Source organism: Poecilia mexicana, unplaced genomic scaffold (genome assembly GCF_051168715.1).
Source record: "Poecilia mexicana isolate PSO_F unplaced genomic scaffold, ASM5116871v1 scaffold_16, whole genome shotgun sequence".
Taxonomy (NCBI): Eukaryota; Metazoa; Chordata; class Actinopteri; order Cyprinodontiformes; family Poeciliidae; genus Poecilia; species Poecilia mexicana.
Genome location: NW_028263385.1, coordinates 5,839,252 through 5,858,691, shown reverse-complemented (window position 1 = coordinate 5,858,691; position 19,440 = coordinate 5,839,252). Strand labels below are relative to the sequence as shown.

The 19,440-nt window shown below is 37.0% G+C and overlaps 2 protein-coding genes across 2 annotated transcripts in view; both read right to left on the bottom strand.

Moving 5' to 3' along the window:
* The window catches only part of crppa (CDP-L-ribitol pyrophosphorylase A), a 38,538-nt gene extending 27,814 nt beyond the window's left edge, over positions 1-10,724 (bottom strand). The window contains exons 1-4 of the mRNA XM_088014157.1: positions 10,297-10,724; positions 7,278-7,551; positions 4,423-4,572; positions 301-405 (exon numbers count right to left, since the gene is read on the bottom strand). Coding sequence (XP_087870283.1) covers positions 301-405; positions 4,423-4,572; positions 7,278-7,551; positions 10,297-10,547 — 780 coding nt within the window. The 5' untranslated portion in view covers positions 10,548-10,724. The remainder of the gene's footprint in view (positions 1-300; positions 406-4,422; positions 4,573-7,277; positions 7,552-10,296) is intronic.
* A 2,160-nt stretch (positions 10,725-12,884) lies between these two features.
* sostdc1a (sclerostin domain containing 1a) lies at positions 12,885-15,843 on the bottom strand. Its single transcript, XM_015001422.2, has 2 exons — positions 15,431-15,843; positions 12,885-13,838 (listed from the first exon to the last, which is right to left on the bottom strand). Exons 1-2 carry the CDS (start codon positions 15,822-15,824, stop codon positions 13,393-13,395), a joined length of 840 nt encoding a protein of 279 aa, XP_014856908.2. The 5' UTR covers positions 15,825-15,843; the 3' UTR covers positions 12,885-13,392.
* Between the last annotated feature and the right edge of the window lie 3,597 nt (positions 15,844-19,440).

Sequence of the window (19,440 nt, the reverse complement as noted above, 5' to 3'; positions counted from 1 at the left end):
GTAGTATTTGCAGTTTGGATCAGATTTTGTGGATTTTGTTCCATAATCTTCTCACCATTTTGCTGTAAATTTGCCCCATTCCTCAGACAGAACTGGTTTAACTGAGTCATTTCCCGGGAAACTGGAAGCTGTCATGTTTCAGCATATAAAGACATTTTTACAAAGCATGGTCCGCGTTTCTTCTTTTTCCAAAGTAAAATTATTTTAAAATTCAAAAACCTTTATTTCTGTTCATTAAACAGTACAAAGTCTCACTTAACGGATCAGTACTGTCCGAAAGCGGGTCGTTTTTACGCTCACCTTCCACAAGGTTGGCGGACCATCGATGAGTTTGGCGTTGGTGCCGCAGTACTGCAGAGCAAGATGGAGACACTCGGTACCGAACTCGAAGTCTGACTCGGTGCACTGCAGAGGGGCCACATGGACAGCGTAATTCATGACAGAGAAATTATGGTTAACGACAAAATATGTGTCTTAATTCTTATAAAGTACTTGTCTACAGGAGTAATGGTTCTAAAATATGAGAAGAGCTTGGCAGAAAAGATAAAAACGGTTCACGGCAACACCCAGGTAAGTGATTGTAAATCGTTTACCTTAATTAGACACGCCAACATCCTGAGGATTGCTACGATGCTTGAGTTGCCATATCTGCAGCAAAAATCAACCTGGAAATGTTTGGTGAATAAATCCTCGTTTTGTCCTTATCCACTAAAAAATCTGATTCCGCTTTAAAAATACTTAACACCAAAATATTCACTAATTTTTTTACCAATTATTTGAATTTTGTTGGTAAACTTTAAAAACCTGCTATATTCTGACTTTCCTGCTCTGCATGCTACATCGTAAACTTCACAATGATCTTTTGCATTTGATTTATTTGTCTGCAAAGTGATCAGTGGCAGGGCTTGCAAAGAAAATGCTCAGAATAAAACGCTGCTGTCACCACATTTTTCACATCAGAGCTCCATTTTCTTTGGCCGTTGAAATCTTCTTGGCCTTATAACAGCTCTCTTATCTTTCAGATTTAACACTGAAAATGTCCAAGACTGTTTTTAATTGAGGTATTTTAACCACATCATTCTACAAGACATTAAACGATACTGGATGATTTTTTTAAGCGATGCTACGGCTCCTTGTCTCTGTCACTCAGCAGAACGGACGTGTGTACATTTAACCTGAAGTACATGTAGGCCTATAAGATGCAAAATACAATAAAAAGTGAGGAAAGTAAGTAATTATTTCGTGTCACTGATGCATTCAGAGGCAGCACTGCAATCACTGCGGACAGGAGTATTTGGTAGGATATTATGTTCCAAGCTTCTTGCATGCAACTTCAGCATAACTGTGATCCTAAAGCTGATAAACGTGGTGGGGAAAATATGATGAAGGAAAATAAAAAAAAAGAAAGAGTCACGAAAAGAGATGTAATCGATATAATCAAATCTTTCAGCAAAAGAACTGCAAGTACATGTTTTCCTGAACTTGTGCAGCTCTGCTTGTTCTCACTGTGATTTTCAACTTGGCTTCTCAAAAGGTTAAGCTTCCATAAATTTGGTAGATTTGCATTTTCTACCAAAATAGAGGAGTTAGAGGAGCCACACAAACGCTTCATGTTTGGCCTCTGTGGGACGTTTTAGGCTCATTTAAAGATTTCTATAGTTAAACTGCTATTCTTGCAGTTGAACCACAATGATTTTAACATTTTTGCAATGTGAAACTTTTAGATTGAAGCAACCAGGTGGAAGACCTGGTTACTTCCTGGTCAGATTTTAATGTCAGGTTAACTAAAAATAAACAAATACAAAAAAACCCATTCTTAAATCTGACTGAGAATCTGTGGTAAGCCTTAAAAATAAAAATTCAGCCACTAGATATGGAAAGTTGGTAGAAACATATACCAAAACACTCACAGCTGTAATTGCAGTGAAACGTTAAGTATTGGCAATTACAAATGTCTCCTTCTAATTCACAACTATACACTTTGGTTTTGATCTAGAAAAACCAACTAAAATACACTGATGCCTGAAGTTTTAAAGCGACAAAATATGAAGAAAGTGTGATGGGTACTCGTACTTTTGCATTGAGTTTACAACTCGATGAAGGAATTGTGTAAAAACTTTTTACCATGAGGGCCAAAGTCATTGGACTTTATTTTAACATTTTTAAAACAAACTCTTGGTGAGTTTTTTAAGTTTTTATTTTAGCTGCTCAATAATAATCTAAACAATTTCAGTTATATTAAAATGAACAATTCAAAATGTATTGGAGGCGCAAAAACTGTATAACATTTTAAAACAAATGTTTGGTGTGTTGTTTTTTTTATTATTATTTTAGCTGATAAATAATAATCTAAACAATTAAAATTTTATTCAAATGAGCGAAATGGTCAGATTTTTGTAGAAAATGGATGTGTAGATACAAACTCACAGTTTCTACATTTTGTGTGTTGAATCTAAGATTTGTGTTTTGAGAAATAGCAGGACATTGTTTGTGCTTCCAGTTACTTAAAAATTAAGATAAATGCAAAATCCTCATAAAGAAATGGGAATCAGTTTTTGTCCCTAGCATTTTTTTATTAGATGTTATTTTTTTGTAAAAGAAAAAAAAATGTTGAAAAGCGTCGATCTGCATCAACCAGCTGTGCTCCATTTGGGCCGCCCAAAATCCTTCAGAGGGCCACAAATGGCACTTTGGACACCCCTGATTTAATGTATTGTGAGTCAGTGAGTAGGCTGGTATTTTGTTGAGTTTAAACTAATGATCAGTAATATTTGAGTGATAAAATAGAAAATAGATGGACCTTTTCCTTCAGCGTCTGTGTAACTGTAGAGGAGAGAAACTATGGTCTCTGTGTTGAGGTAATTTAACCTTTAGCATTTTCTCTAAATACAAAAGCCCTCCCAGAAGACTGGATAAAGTGTCTCCCCTTTTGTCTTTCCACCCCTCAGTTCTTCAGCTCTGAATGGATGTCAGGCTCCAAATCTGACGCTCTCTGAGATTTTTCATGAGTATGTCCTACAGTCTCAACCTGACAGACACCTTAGACTTTAGAGAAGGAGAAGGAGGAGAGTGGCGCGCAGTCAGAGCCGACAGTGTGTCCTTCTGCAACCTGACTATCTGTGACAATGCAGCACCAGAGTGAGCTCATTTTCTTAACAACGTTGAAGCCAATGGAGCTTTCAAAGCGATCTGCAGATCTGTGTGTGCCAGGAGTAAAAATAACTTCAGACAAATGGCGCTCCAGCTAAAGGCATACCTCAGCTGTGAGCTAAAAGTTTGCTGCCTCTTTTAAAGCAGAAATCAAGGCTGAAATTGCAAACTCCAAATGTCTGAAAAATAAATAACGTTGACTTTTGCATCTTTAGTTTCAGTTCGATTGCCGAGTTTTAAGGACACAAGGCTCTTTGCTTTCTGAGTGGATCCTGCACAGATCAATCTAAATTCTCTCTTCTATGCAGGCAGACGTATAAAGCTGCACTCAGCTCCTGACACGAGCCAACCTGAAGGTTAAGGTAATTTAAGGGTTTATTGTCTTTCAAAAGGGGATTTTTGTTCCATTTTTGTCCTGCAGAGGCGTCTGTTGGTGCCCAAACGTTTCAGCGTGTGATTTGTTTTCCAGGTGCATCAGAGAAAGAACTGGCCAGTGACATCGGAACAAAATGAAAAGTTGGGCCAATGTTGATATAAGATATTAGTACTGCTCACCAGGCTTTACTTGTGCCCCCACCAGGCTAAGCATTGCTTATTTATTTAAATCTTTTTAAAATGTTTGCATTTTTCAAGACTTTATTGTTGGTGTTCAGGTGTTAATCTTCAAATCGTTGAGTAATACATAATTATCAAGTGATATTTTCACATTTCCTGTCAACTTTAGACATTTTTAACTCGAAAACACGACGGGACGCTGGATGAATGACTGCACTCACATCCATCCACCGGTTCCTGGGGGAAACCTCGCTGCTGCTATGGTAGGGTTTACCAGTATTTTACTTTATCAAATTTTTTATTCAATAGTTATTAGGATACTCGATTGCTAAAATAATCGTTTACAACAACCATATCCTGCATGTAACTTCTGTTCACTCCAATGAAAAGTTACTACTGACATTAAGAGGACAATGTTGTTTTAAGTAAGACTTGAACCAGTTCAGTACGCTACCAGAGTCTGACTCAGCTCTCCAGTCATTTCAGCAATATGTCACAGTCAGCATGTTGCACTGAGCTCCAACAGAAGACAGCAAGAAGATTTTATTTCCTTGTAAAATTGGCTTTGCACTGAAACTCTGCAGCTTTCAGCACATTGAACTGAAATGGGAATCGTACAGAAAGGTTTGTCCCGAAATTTCTACATTTCTAGATCAAGAAAAGGCTACTAAACATAAAGAAGAATCAAACCCCATTAACTTAGAAAGCCGCCCTCACCTTCTGGTAGGCCTCACAGATGACATCGTATGTGAAGCCCTGAGGCATTTCGCTAGCCCTGTACTTGGCTCGCTCTAACGAATGATCCAGGTATCCCTCCGACGTTGTGGCGATCACAGTGGAAACAAGTGGTCTGATCGCTCCAGCTGCCTGTGTGGAAAAAGACGGTAGGATCTGGAATTTATTATGAAACATTAAGTCAAGAATGCGTTTAGAGAGAAATAATGTTCACCAAAATATTTGTAAGAGGGAAAATTAGACACATGCAAGTTCCCTGCGATGTATAATGCACAAAAACAAATCCGTACCACGTAAATGTGGGTTGCTGCAGACAGGAACAGTAAGCAGTGAGTTTGGAGGTGATTGACTGGCTTTTGTAAACACTTTGACCAGTTTATAACATGAAGTAAAGCTTTGACATCTCACTGCAAAAACGCAAAATCTTACCAAATATTTTTGGTCTAGTTTCTAGTGCAAATATCTTAGCACACTTGAAATTAGACAACCCAAGTTTTAAAAGTAACTTTTCAGCAAGTTTGAGCCACTTGCTTCAATTAAACAATTCCTTAATATTGATGAAAAAGTACTTGTTCCATTGGCAGATAAATTAACACATAACATAGGAATAATTGAACTGTAATAAGTGAAATAATCTGCCAATGGAACTAGTACTCTTCATCAATATTAAGGAATTATTTACTTTAAACAAGCCTCTGTATCTTGCTCAAAAGTTACTTTTAAGTTAATTTTGTCTTATTTCAAGTGTATTAAGATATTTGCACCAGAAGCTAAACCAAAAATACTTGGTAAGATTTTGTGCTTTTAGAAAAATAAATAAGACTCAGACGGAGTGAGAGTTCAATTGGTTTAACGTTACATCACAACTACGACTAGTGCTGCCATATATGGAGAAGACGAAGAAAACAGGGATTAGGAGATTTTAGCAACTCTATATTTTAAGTTTTCATTACAGCCGGTTTAAAGTTCTCTTTCTGCTCCAGCATTTTGACAAAATGCATCAACCAGGCTGTGATTCTTCACAACACGCCGCTGCAGATCCTAGTAATAAAACCGGATCGCTCCAATGTGAGCAATCCGCACTTCCAATAACTCAGAGTTTATGCAGGGCTCTTAAATGCAGTTCAGAGGATTACTGACATGTGGTTTAATAAAATTAAAACCCACAGAAGGGCGGTTTGATTGAAAACGCAAGAAAAAATATTAAAATAGTTACTAGATGGCATACAAGTTGACTTACGCAACTAGTTAAATAATGATTTATAGCAAAACACCAAATGTGCATGGCCTGCTTCTAATGAAACATTTCTGGTCTAGCATTGTGGATGCATGATAGAGGAAAGCAACTATGTTCAAAGGGTTCTGGCTGCTTATGAGATAGAAATTAATCTGCTCATTTTACCAAAGAAGGGCTCAGGAGGTTGGGTGCTGCTGAGATAATAAGGACCAGACCGCCTGCTGTGGGAGTTCATCTCAAAGCTCAGACATCAGAAATGCCGGGATCTGTGGATGTTCTTTTAATAACCTGCATGACCTCCTTTCAACAGGATCCTTCATCATGTGAGCTTTAACTATAAATCATCCATATATGTAAATGTTTTGTCATCATGAAATGATGCATTAATCTAGTTCAAATGAGCTAGAATCATGAAACCTGTTTGTTTTCGTTCAGCTCTTTCAGTCTGCTGTGGAGTGTTTTTGTGATTATGTTTACAGAAACAGGTAAAAGATTGGGCTCAAGTCCCAGGGTTTCTGCAGGTTTCACAAACTCAAATTAACACTTTTAAGACCTTTTTAAGACATTTATGAATGAAATTTAAGAAATTTATCATGATAGAAATTTATAAAAGAAAATCACTAAATTGCCATAATGCACCAGCCAGTTGGGTTGGTAATACAAAATCTGAATTTGACGCAAAACCTAGCTAGCAAGAGTGTACATATTAGCAGCTAGTTACTGGTAGCCTCAAATGTCTTGCAATGAAAATGTCTGTGTGCTTCAAACTTGTGTCTGACCAAAAAGTCCAGCAAGACAAAAGAGAAAAAATTACATTGAACCTACAGGCAACATTTAAGACCTGTGATTAATGTATTTAAGGCCAACTTACTTTTTAAAATGGATTTAAGACATTTTAAGCCTGTAAAGATGTGCTTACGCCCTGCTTTCCCATGTAATATCTGAATCTGGGACAGCTAATCATGGCGGATTTGTTTCCACTTGTTTCTGCGATTGACCCTCTCTGGTTTTCAGCTCAAGGCTCAATAGCAGATGAAGTTTGAGCTCCAGTCAGGATTTAATTTAGCTTACACCGCTCTCTCCAAGCGTGAGGACGACAGAGTGGCTTTCAGGGTTGTTTCTCCATTTGAATAGGGATTACATTTAGTCTCTGCACTGTTTGTCCCTTGGAAAAATTTAAATTTACTGACTTCATCGGTTTTCCATTTGCTGAGCCTTGAACACAGAACAATCATTTGACTAATAAATCCAAGCTTCCAATAAACACTCAAATTAAGTCCATTCAGATGGACGAGTGGATGAAATCCTATTCATTTTTTTTATTTTCCTCATAATTTAATCTGTATAGTGGTGGGAGATGTGGACTTAAAGTTTTATCCTATTTTCAGATTTCTACATGAATTATTTTTGCACTTTTATAATAATCCTGACAATACAAACAGTTCTAGGGGCTTTTAAACATCATTAATTGGAATAAATTGTGACAATGATAAATCTAAATCTTATCATGGTAGTAAGTTTTTCACAATAAATCATAAACAATACAATAAATACCCATCCCTAAGTGTGTATTTATTAAATTAGCTCTTCCTGCACTCACTCCTTGCTCCTTTGCAGCCGTCGCTATCTTGTGCAGGAAGTCCTCGTCCACAAACGGGCGGACAGCGTCATGTATGATGACCACCTTGGGTTTGTGGGCCGCCGGCCTCCGCTGCTCCCCCAGAGCCGCGACTCCATTGCAGATGGACCGGTGACGAGTTGAGCCGCCGGGTACCACTAGGACCTTCTTGTGCTGGAACCGTTGGATGATGTCCATCATCAAGCCAGTGTTTTCCTTCGCAACAACCACCACAACGGTTTGGATCCATGACACCCTTCAAGAATGAAGCAAATGAAAACGGATAGAAGTAGGCACAGTCAGAACAAATGCAGCTACACAGCAGCTGGATCTGAGTAACTGTAATTTCCTACAGCAGGGGTGTCCAAACTTTTTGTCATATGGGACAAAATCAATAAGTCAGAAGAACTTGCGGGCCAGAAAAATGTGTTTTTTCCTTCTAACCAAAAAACTAAGCCGCATTACTATAATTAAAGTAATCAGACTTTTTTTTTATTTATTCCTCACTAAAGGAAAAGCATCCAGTTTTTTAAGTCTGGATTAAAAAAAGGTAAATTCTGAAAAATATATATTTTTTGAAAACACTTCCTGTATTTAGCAAATTCTAATAAATTAAAGGAAATGTTGAGTAAAAGTCACAGGAGAGATGTGGAGCTTACAGCAAAAAATAAAAATCCTGGTTCTTTAAAGACAAATACTTTGACTTTTGCTTCTATTTTTACAGCGTACACAGAGCGAACTTTCATTTCGTTTGGCTCAAGGACAGTTTTACTCACTAGAAATTAAATTGTGGAGTATTAAAGTGCTAAATTTGGAGAGTAAATATAAAAATTTCCATAAAATGAGCCTGAAAAATCTACAAAATGGGCCAAAAATATAAATATAAAGATGTATTACATTCGCTGTAACCAGTATTTCCTATTGTAGGACTATTTGAAGTTGTGATCATTTTGTACCAATTAAAAATAAAAATACTTAAATTAAATCAATCAATCATTTGTGCTTGTGGGGTTAAAATTGTAAAAAAAAATCAGTGCAAGGGTCGCAAATGGCCTGGACAGACTGTGCAGCCAAAATATGAACTCTAGGATGGATTGGTGGCCTCTGGTCAGATACTGGATCAGATCTGTTCCATCATCTATAAACTATGATACGTTCATATGAAAACTGAGTCACAAATAAAACTCTGCGGACACTCAGGCATCAGATTGGGGGTTTTTAACGTCATCATTTCATCGTGATCCTGACTTTTCTCCTCAGAAAACCTCTCCCTGTGATCACTGAGTCAATTTCCTAATGCCTCTTTCCTTTAACTCGCTTAATGACAAGTAAGCAACAAGCAACAGGTTAATAGGACTCATCTAATCAACAGCAGTTGTTGCTTTAATAGTTTTTATCATCAGCCAGGGATTGAGATGTAATGTAAACATCCTCTGTTTCATTTCTCCGTCATGGAGCCTGAGATCTGTTGAAAATATGACCGCCTGTCTGCCAAAGACAAAAACTCAAATATTCCACCAGCAAACTGTAATAAAAAATAGCATTTGCAAAATAGAGTTAATGTTTCCTAACTGGAACCACTGCTAAATTTCCTTCAAACAGCAAACCTTTGCTTTTGTTTCATTTAAAACACTATATTGTTCTGCTTTAATCAAAGTATTCCCCCACAGCAGTTATGAGATTAATAAAAGCCATCCAAAACAGGACACTTGAGCCAAGGCAGGATCAAAGCATCCTGAAACACACAAAACAAGCCACTTACGTTTCTTGTAACAGGTAATCCTTCAATAAAAAAACTCCTTCCATGCAAACACACACCCTGGAGTACTTCCTGGCAAGCCTAACAATGCCATGGTTAACCATGCCAGGATGTGAGGGGGAAAAAACTTCAAAGTCTGATCAGAAAATACTGGGAATTTCTCATGACACAGTCTATCTATGTTGAGATCATTAATAATAAAAAACTGAGTGGGTTCTGGTAGAAAATTGCAATCTTGTAGCTGCTAATGTTATTAAATTGAAGTATTTTCTGCATGTTTAGTATCAACAACATCAAACATCAAAACATCAAAATTATTTGTTATTTTTACTCGTTTTAAACAGGAATTGGCCACCTGTCTAGTAGTTTGCATCTCTGTTATTTTTTTATGCTCAGGCAGGCTTTAAAAATTATTGACTTCAAACCTTTGGGTCAAGGTTTCAACCACCTTTCAACCAAGGTTTTATCCTGACGACTCAAAATATCTGGGCTGGTCAACACGTGCCTTTATTTTTTAACTCATTTTTTATTTTCTGACTTCTGAATAAATGTCTTTATCGTATATGATATTTGTGCTGCTCATTTGAGAAGACTGGTTGCTTTTTACTTGGATAAACAAATATGAGCTGTAATTCCCAAAACACAAAAGTGTTTCTTTTCAAATAACTTCATACATTTTCTATCTTTAGGTGACTTCAGTTTAACACAACAATGATTCTTAACATTGTTCTTGTCATCGGGAACACACTAAAGCCTGTTAGTGTCTGCAGAACCTACTTACATTTATGGAGCATCCACCAATTGGAAAAACAGAATTTTAATCCATTTCACCATAATCTTGATCATCAGTTCTCTGTGGTCATTAATTTTATTGTGATACCTAAACAAGATGGATGGAATGGACCTTTTTTTCCTGATACTTTCAGTAATATTTTAATATTCTCCCTGTATCACCAATAAATGCAGGGAAAAGAAAACAAGATATTTTGATTTTGGAAAGAGAAAGGATTTGTATATTTGGTCTCAATCATTTTACTAATTCCTTGTGGATTATGCTTGATTTGTGAATGGTTGCAGAAAATAATAAATGCAGTTTGAGATGTTGAGGGTGGAACGTTTTTTAATTTAGCCCCGGGGCCCTACATCTAGTAAAACCATCCCTGTCAAGCAGGTAACTATATTTCCAACAGTTTTCTTTGTATTTTATAACTAAAAGGGATTTATCGTAGTTTATTTTCCTACCTCTCAAAGGACTCTACAGTGTAGCTTATGAGCGGTCTACCCAGAAACGGACAGAACTGTTTTGGTGTCTGCAGTCCGGTTCTCTCTCCGGTCCCGCCGGCCGGAAGAACCACCGACACCGGGAAGTCCACGCAGAGTCCCGCCTTAAGGTGGTCGCTCTTCCGGGCTTCGCCTGTTGGGAAAACCCGGGGATAAGCGGGCCTGTCCTGTTCACTGTCATCACTCTGCATATAAACGGGACTGACCTCCATCTGTTTACGGTTGGAGGTGTAAAAGGGGCGTCAACGGAGGTTTCTCCAAAATCTGTTCATTCCTGACTGATGGGCAGGATGTCTGTCAGTGAGGCGGCGCGGATGGAGAAGCGGAGAATATAACCGCGACGTGAAGCTAACGCTGCAATGGTGGTACTTCCGTTCTAACCTTTCAAAATAAGACAATGTGCGTTTCGGATTAAAGGCCTGAATAACGGAGACAATTTAAGCATAGATTATATGAAAAATTGTATGTATTAAGGGCCTGAATAATGGAGAAGACTTGAGCACAGATCACATGAAATACATTTATTTTAAATATTTGTGGATAATATTGGCAAATTGAATGTATTTGTATGTACTTTAGCAAATACAAAGACAAAATGACCAAAGCAAAAAACAAAGAAAAACAAACAAGCTAAACTAACTGTTAAAAAAAGAAAAATATTAGAAAATTTATGACAGTTAATAATTTTTGAGGTCTCTACCCAGAGTTAATTCAGAAAAATAACTATTGGGAAAGATTAAGTTTATTATTATTATTATTATTATTATTATTATTATTATTATTATTATTATTATTATTATTATTATTATTATTATTGCTAATTAAATTAATAAATGTATTGCTATTAGAGACTTTGATACTGGGAATTTATATAGTGCCTGAAGTTACTTTACTTTACTTTACTTTACTTTACTTTACTTTACTTTACTTTACTTTACTTTACTTTGAAATTCATATCCTGGTTTGACAAGTCAACTTGACAGATATTTATCGGCAAATCTGCAGCTGTCCCACCAGTGCACCAAATATCTCCAAATACATATTTTAAGTAGCAAATTTCCAAGCACAGTAGTTTTTGCAAGACAAAATCCAACAGAAATATATCAGAATTTGCTTAATGCAATTAGTTTTATTGTTTATGTTGACATAGTACATTTCTATTTACTTTGTGTAAAAAGTACATCCTGCTTCAGTTTTTGGATTTTGAGTCAGAACATATTAAATATGATCAGCCACAATCTAAAACTATTTAAATCTAATCTCAACTGTACATCAGATTCCAAACAAGCATTATTTAGACACTTTTTTTACAGTCTCAATGATTTTATTGTTTGTACATGCAAATAAAAAATAAAATGGTAAACAAAGGTATAGGACAAAATAGAAAAACAGAGAACACCTTAAGTTGCTAAAACTCTTTCTGATCAGCTTCTGTGTGGTCCAGCTACAGTTCTTCAATCCGGTTAAATCAGCCCTATTGCAGCACATTGTTTCCATTTTTCAGTCATCTGTTGTAGATATGCTGCTGTGTGTTGAAACATTGTCCTGTTGATGACCCAGTGTGGGCTTCAGCTGTTGGACAGATAGCTTCACATTTGACTCTGGAATACTTTGGTAAACAGAGGAGGACATGGTTGGCTTAATGACTGCAAGGCGTCCATGTTTTGTGGCTGGAAGACAAACCCATATCATCACCCTTCTGTTTCAGGCCTGACAGCTGATATCAGGTGTTTGTGCTGATTTGTTGACTTTGATTTTAGCTAAACACTTTGCTGTGCATTATGCTCATGCATTTTGTTTTTATCTCAGCTGTCCTATTGACGGATGTTTTGGGGTTCATTCAGATTCAACCTTGTTGTCACTTTCTTTCTCATGACATTTTTGTTCAGTTTTTCTCTAAATATACAGTGATGAGTTGTAATATTAAATGTGTTGAGGCCACATAAAGGTGTATAATAAGCTTTTGGGGTTTCTTAGCTATTAACTTTAGAGTGAATTTTAAAATACACCAAACTGTCTATTAATCTCTTCCTCCATTTTTCCCTCATTTTTGAACAACACACCAAGATACCTATACTCTCCCACTTAACACAAGACCTCAACCAAGACAAGTGTCTTGAATGCTTTACACTGAAATGCATTGTAGACGAATGAATTTCAAGTTGTTTGGACATTATAACCTTTTTCAGATTAATGGGCAACCACAGTTGCTTCACTAGAACCATTGCTGATGTTTTTCAAATAAATGGCATTGGCCTCCAGACCAATAAATCTTCCAATCTGCTTGTTTCTATGTAATAAATAATGGCATTGTGGGATTTTCTGTGTGCTTTTTGCCAAACTGGTATCCATCAAACATGTTGATTATGTCCTGATGGCTAAAACCAGGGATCTGAAGGAGGGGCTGCTTTTTAAGTCAATAATTGTACAAACTGTTGGTTGAAATCTTGATTAAATGGATTTCATCTAACAGTTTGTATAATGTGTTCTAGAGTTCAAGCTCTCACGTCTACATAATGCTTTAAAGCTTTTAACAATATGAAACAACATGTGGTCAATTGTTGGATTTATTTTGCACAAAGTAAAGACAAGAGTGAAGTTTTTGCAAATGCTAAACAAATGAATTCACCAGATATATTGCGACAAAAAATATATTACATCAAACATATTTCTTACACAGTAAAATCTTATAAACACAGCCATATTTCAAAATGTGAGTAGGGATTTCATATATGTACAGCTATTTACAGTCAATGTTTTAAAGATGTTTGGGTGTTTTTCCACTAGTTTGATGCAGATCTCCATAAACACACAGAATATGCACATATGGGACAATGTGTTCTAGTACATGGAACTCTCCAGACTGTACAATCCACTTTTGTTCACATTTTTTAAATCAAAAATCTTTGGGAATCCACTTTGAAGTATCCAAATTAGCTACCTGACTTTGCATGAGTCAGATGAAAGTCACAGAAAGATAATCCACAACTTCCAAAGGTCAAAAGGAGAAACCTCCTGAGGATTATTTTTAGAGTCAATCTGAAGGCGTTGCAGATTTTAGGATTCAGTCTCATGCCAGTTCTCCCTCAGCCGGGTCTTGCCCAGTCTCTTCTTGCTCTTGGATTTGTGTCTTTGGAGGACCGACGGCTGCAGCACGGATTGGTCCTCGAACTTGCTGCCGGACTCGTTGTGTTGCCTCGAGAACCTCTTGCACTTGCAGGAGGTCACCACGGTGATCTTGTATGTCCTGGTGGTGCCGTCCTGGCACTCCAGCTGGATGCGCTGGGTGCGGGTTTTGTCATTGACGCAGCGCCAGTCGTGGCTGCTGCTCCGGCGGGCCCAGAACTTCCTGCCGCGGGACCCACCGATCCAGTTCTCCAGCATCTGAGCTGGGAGACACTCGCCTGCGCACACCAGCTCCTTAATGGGGTTGACGCTGGTGCAGTGGCCATCTGAGATGTACTTTGTGGACCTCAATTCTCTGCAGCCAATCTGACTCCGATCTGTGGGCGAACAGATAGGATCATTTTTACAGCTATAGATATTTTTGAAACAATCCAAGCATTCCCCCTTTAGGATTTCTGACTCCAGTTTTCTCCCATTACATTGGCTGGGAATCCATTTGAAGCTTCTGGCTAGAAACATGAAGACAAGGATGCAAGACAATAGCACCTCGACCTTTCTTCCTTAAATCATAATTACAGCATGGTGACAAAAAGAGAAAAATCATGGATTAGCAGGAGGAATGCACTTTTGCAGGCAGGCAGGTTTTACTCCTGCAGGCTATGAAAACTGTCCCCCCTGCTCTCCCCTCCATGGCTGTAACCCAATTCCTGCTCCATTCATGCATCTCCATACACCTCTGTGACAGCGTTGGATGAATGGAGCAAGGATGGGCTCTGTCTTCCTGTCTCTTACTTACACTCCCTCCTCCCCCAAACATCCCCATCCATCAGGGTCTCATACCAGGAGAGCCGCAGGGTAACAATGGCGCAGGCAGAAAACCTCATCCATCTGGACTGCAGCCATCTCTAGTATACACTGATGTTTGTTTGCCTTTTTATGATTCCTTTTATACAATGTAAAAAGAGAAAACTAAAATCTGCAGTTTTCAAAACAATATTCTTGTTATTGTTCTTGTTTGTTATGCTAATTTTGCTTTATATTTACCTTAATTTTACTGCTCTTATGATTGAGATACATTTAGACATTCAAACGTCTATTGGAAAATGCTAATTTGATTTTGGGTTTGCACAAGAGGTGCAAAAATACATTTTCATTTAGTGAGAAAAAAAAGTCATCTTATGGCACCAGAAACAGACAGACACATCTGCTGTGATACTCTGTAATGCTTTTTTTAGGCTTAATTTTGACCTTTTAGTCAAACAAGATCATGCTTCTTCCTCAGGATTTAAATAAATCATTCAGAAATGCAGCATATATTTTGATATGAATATCAATATGTTTTTTAAAAAGTTACTACAAATGTGATGGTTTTTGCAACTTTTCTAGCATGCCTCACTATAAAATTTGCCACATTGAAAAACAGATATTTAAAAGAGTGATAGTGGCACTAAATCACTCATGTTAATAACAAAATCCAAATTAGCAAAATAGTTGTTTAATATGTAAACAATTGTATTAAAACAAATTAGACAATCTAATTGTTTTGTTTGATTATTATTTTTTTATTAATTGTTTTGTTTTCTTCCATTTTATTTTTTACATTTTTGAAAGAAATATTTCATTTTATTACTATTTCAGATGGAAAAGTGCACAAATATTGTGACATAACATGGCTGCAAGTGTTTCTAAACCCTTTGAGTTATGCTTTTGTATCAAGCTTTGATTAAATTCAGTATTTCGTTTGTTTGGGCACTACAAAACATTCAATTTTGGTAGTGGCCAAAAACTGTAGTCAAGTGAGAGTAGTACTACTAAAACATATTTTTACTCAAATAAAAGTAATAAGTAACCAAGAGCTCAGAGTTGTTATTCGCAGTATTTAGATTAAATAATATTATGCATATTACAGAATGTTAAAGGAGTTGCGGTGAAGCAGTAAAAGAGCAGAGCATCCTTCCTGTCCACTCACCGCCTCGCTCCTGCGCAGCCGCACCGCCGCCCTGTCCTCGCCCTTCGGTGCGCGCGCGGTTCAGGGACGCGTTGCTCTGCAGCTCCGCGGCCGGAGCGGGACTCACGTGCGAGAACACCCGCTCCGTGGCGTCATTTTCCACGGCCTGGCAGCTCCTCAGGAGGACACAGAGCAGGATGAGGGAGCGACACGACGCGTGGGCGCTGAGGAACATGGCTGCTTCTCTCTTTTTTTTCTTTTTTTTAAAAGTAAAGCTGAGAGAAGCAGACAAGTGTCCTGATGCTGGATGAGCTGCTGAGTGCGAGGAGAGAGGTTTTAAATGCGACCCGGCCCGCCTCGCGCTCTGGCAGCTGCTCAGGTATGTCTGCTTCTGGAGGATCTGATTGGTCGCCATGTTGGTCTCAAACCTCGCCCACTTGTTTTATTTTAGTTTCAAGAACCTCAAATTCACCCCGTATGCTGAAGAAGAGGGGTCTGACTTCCATCACGAATGTTTGTTGTTGTTTTCCCACAAATAATCATGCATAGTTAACCTTAAAAACAAACAAATCTGTTAGTAAATACATTGAAAAAATTGGCATACTTTTTTTACACCAAGCTTAATCTTTCAGGCTTCTTTGAAAGGAGTGTATCTGTATCCCACATTGGCAGAGATGGGTAGAGTATCAAAAGTTGTACTTAAGTAAGAGTAGTACTACTTCAACTTTTACACAAGTAAAAGTAAAAAGTAGCCATCCAAGAAATTACTCAAGAGTGAAACAGTTTGGTAAAAGAAAAAAAAAGACTATTCTGAGTAACTGATCAAAACATAAAAAATTACATCATCATATGAACCAAAATGTAAAGTTGTGTGAAAATGTTTGTATTAAAATTAAAATTATTTATTTAAAAACATGATTATAAAATAATAAAATAAGACAAAAGAAAAAAAAATCTAAATCAATTTATGTGTTTCAGCTTACTTTATCAAAGCCTTTCCAAAACTTTAAGAAATCCTTCTACATATTACATTTTAGGCCAAAACTAACTATTGATTATAACTGTTCATAATTGTATCCATCATTGCAAAATCCTAAGTAAATAATGTCATGTGAATAATGACAAATTTATTTTGAATTGTGAGAGTTTTTAGGGTCCTTCAGGTAACTTCTCAGATGGCATTTTATCATAATTTGGCTACTTAATGTAGCTTTAACAGTTTAAAGGTCTCAAGAAGTAGCTGGGGCAGCAAAGAAAATAATATTTGGAGAAGGTACAATCCTGCCATTCATTCTGTTTAAAGCACATCTATGCATTGAAATCCCCTAACAAAGCACAGAGGATTCTAGTTGATCAAAAGCATCCTCCTTTGCTGCCTTTGAACTGTTACCCTCAGGTAGAACGCATCGCCACCCATCTCTTTTCAAAAAATAGGACAAAACAGTCTTTCATTGCAAAATCAGTCCATTTGTTAAACAAACATTGCAAGAAGACAGGTTTTAAACTTCTCTTTATGGTCTAGCAGGCCTATACATTAAACATCTTTCATGTTTTCCTGTGCTGCTTCTTTTTGAGTTGATTTGTATTTATTGTTCTATTTCCTTGCAGAAATGAAAAATGGCTCTGGTGCAATAGTGAGCGCAGTTTTAGTGGATCTGGTTCTTGATGTGAGGACTGGCTTTCACTCTTTGCACTCCAATTTTACACAACTTTTTATTATTTGGTTCCTTCCTACTCACGTTTTATCCTACAAATGCATGTAACTCAGCTGCTTATCGTGACTGCAGAGTGATATCAGAGGTTGTTTCAGTTCAATAGTTTCAATGACTATTGAAACTTTCCCTCTATTTCTGCATTGAAACTTTGGGACCTATCTTTAAAAATGCTTTGAACCACTTGTTTTAGTAGTTCAAACACCAAATATACCTTAAAATGCACGAATGCGTACAGGGTAAACCATATAAACACTTCCATATCTCTGATTTTGGGGTTACAGCCAATCAGCATCAAGGAAAATAAATACTTCTGGATTAGCTGCCTTGCAAAAGCCAACCAATAGTGTAAATAATGTTGCGTCTAGGCATTATAACTTCCCAAGCTGCATTTATTCTCAAATATTTCAGATATTCTAAGGAATATTATTCAAAATAATCAATAGAAAACACAGTAGTGTGGCTAATGGTAGATATTTCACTAACACTCCTGTGAACCCCTGATGAAGTAGCGCTCTGGGCAAAGTGCCTTGGTGTCCAAGAGAAAAACTTTTGACTCTTGACTGATTTCTGTTTTTTCTTTTATATGCAACTTACTCTGTGTCATTAAACACACATAATATAGTTATTCTAGTAAGAAGAATGATCTGGATTAGATTAAACTCCTGTAGTGTGATTTGATGTGGTGTTTTGAAGAACAAAACGCAGTAATTTTAGCCTTAATATGCTAAAAGTTGTTAATGTTTTGCTTATAGCACAGCTCTCTAAGTAAAGGGTTATCCCAGCTGAAAAGAGCCAACAGATAAACCTTTTTTATTAAAAATAACAGCAAAGGTTTTGATTTAGATCAAAATGACTTTCCAAAAGTGTCCTAAGATTGTATTATTTTTTTTGGCAGCTGGTATAACAAATCCATTTCTTGGAAATGTTTTGTTTTTGTTCTGTTTGAAGTGGTTTTGTTCAAATCTGCAGCTGTGATACTGAAACAAACACACTCTTGCTTCTGGTGACTTCTGCTGTTTTCAAGATGTCATGAAAAAGCCATGAGCAATCAAATACTTTTGGTCTTTATGTCCCTTATGGCCTCAAAATGAATTATATTTTAATAGCTTTATATGTGAATGTTATTCCAAGACTGAAGCGCAATTCCACAACTTCTCTGATCAAAAAAGAATGAATTAAAATACGCTCTGACTAAAAGTACTGTTGTTTTACTGGAAAGTTGTTTGATATTTAGAGAATTAACTAAACACAGTAATCACTGCACGACTCTAAATCTCTACTCCATGACAATATGCAAGTATTTGGTTAATTTGACATACTGTGAGAGTTTTATGTTGTTGGATTAGATTAAAGGAGCAGATTATCGGATGTAGAGCCATCTAGTGGTCAAGGCTGGAATAACTAAATCTTAAAGTGAGTAGAGAAAACAACAGATGCTGCTGGAAGACTTTCAAAAGGAAATTTAAAAGTTTTAATAAAATATTCAAAACTGGATAAGATAAGGTGTTTCATGAACATCTTATCTTAAATCCTGCTGAAGGGACAGGGGACTGTTGGGTAAGAAAGGATAAAAGAAAGAAGAATAATAGGATTACAGGAAGGATGGAAAAAGAGGCTAAATTACAGAAAGGAGCAAAACATTAAAGGACAAAGACATTTACAGTGAAGAGGATGAGGGTGAAGAATTAAAATGCACAGGAAGAAAAGTTTTAACAAAAAAGATGAAAGGACACAGCTAATTACAATGTTTAAAAATAGAAAACAATACAGACCATTGAGTTGTTCTCTGCCACTTCCTAAGTCTTGGTTCCAACAACAATTACGCTTCAAAATAGTGACTTGGTGAGGATCAAAAGGTCTCACTTCACCTTGACCTGAACAAAAATGGAAAACAATGTTTGAACAGAAGCTGTTTTACTGATGAAAAGGAGAATTTCTACCTCCAGGGTATTTTCTGTTGTGGATGGATGTAGGGATGGATTTCAGCTGTACTTACCAGTCAATACAGCAAAGGACCAACAGTGCAGCGTGAAGGCCTGGTGTCAGGGTTGCCAGGTTTGACTGACAGTTTCCAACCCAAACACAACTCGAAACAAACAAAAACAAACCCAAACCTCAACCTCGATTTGAACTTGTTAATGTTAATATTATGTTCTTTTAAACCATGAAGTTTCCCTTTGATTTCTGTTTTACAACACACATAGCGACACTTGGTTAATCATTGATGTCGTGTCCAAAAGAGTCTAGAGATTTCAAAATAAATCTTTAAATTTATTTTCACTTGCAATAATTTCTTGCTTCTACTTTGGTCCATTG

Coding starts and splice junctions, on each gene's coding strand:
- sostdc1a (XM_015001422.2), bottom strand. CDS start 15,824: ATGGCGACCAATCAGATCCTCCAGAAGCAGACATACCTGAGCAGCTGC. Junction 13,839..15,430: donor GGCTGCGCAGGAGCGAGGCG/GTGAGTGGACAG, acceptor GTTCGCCCACAG/ATCGGAGTCAGATTGGCTGC.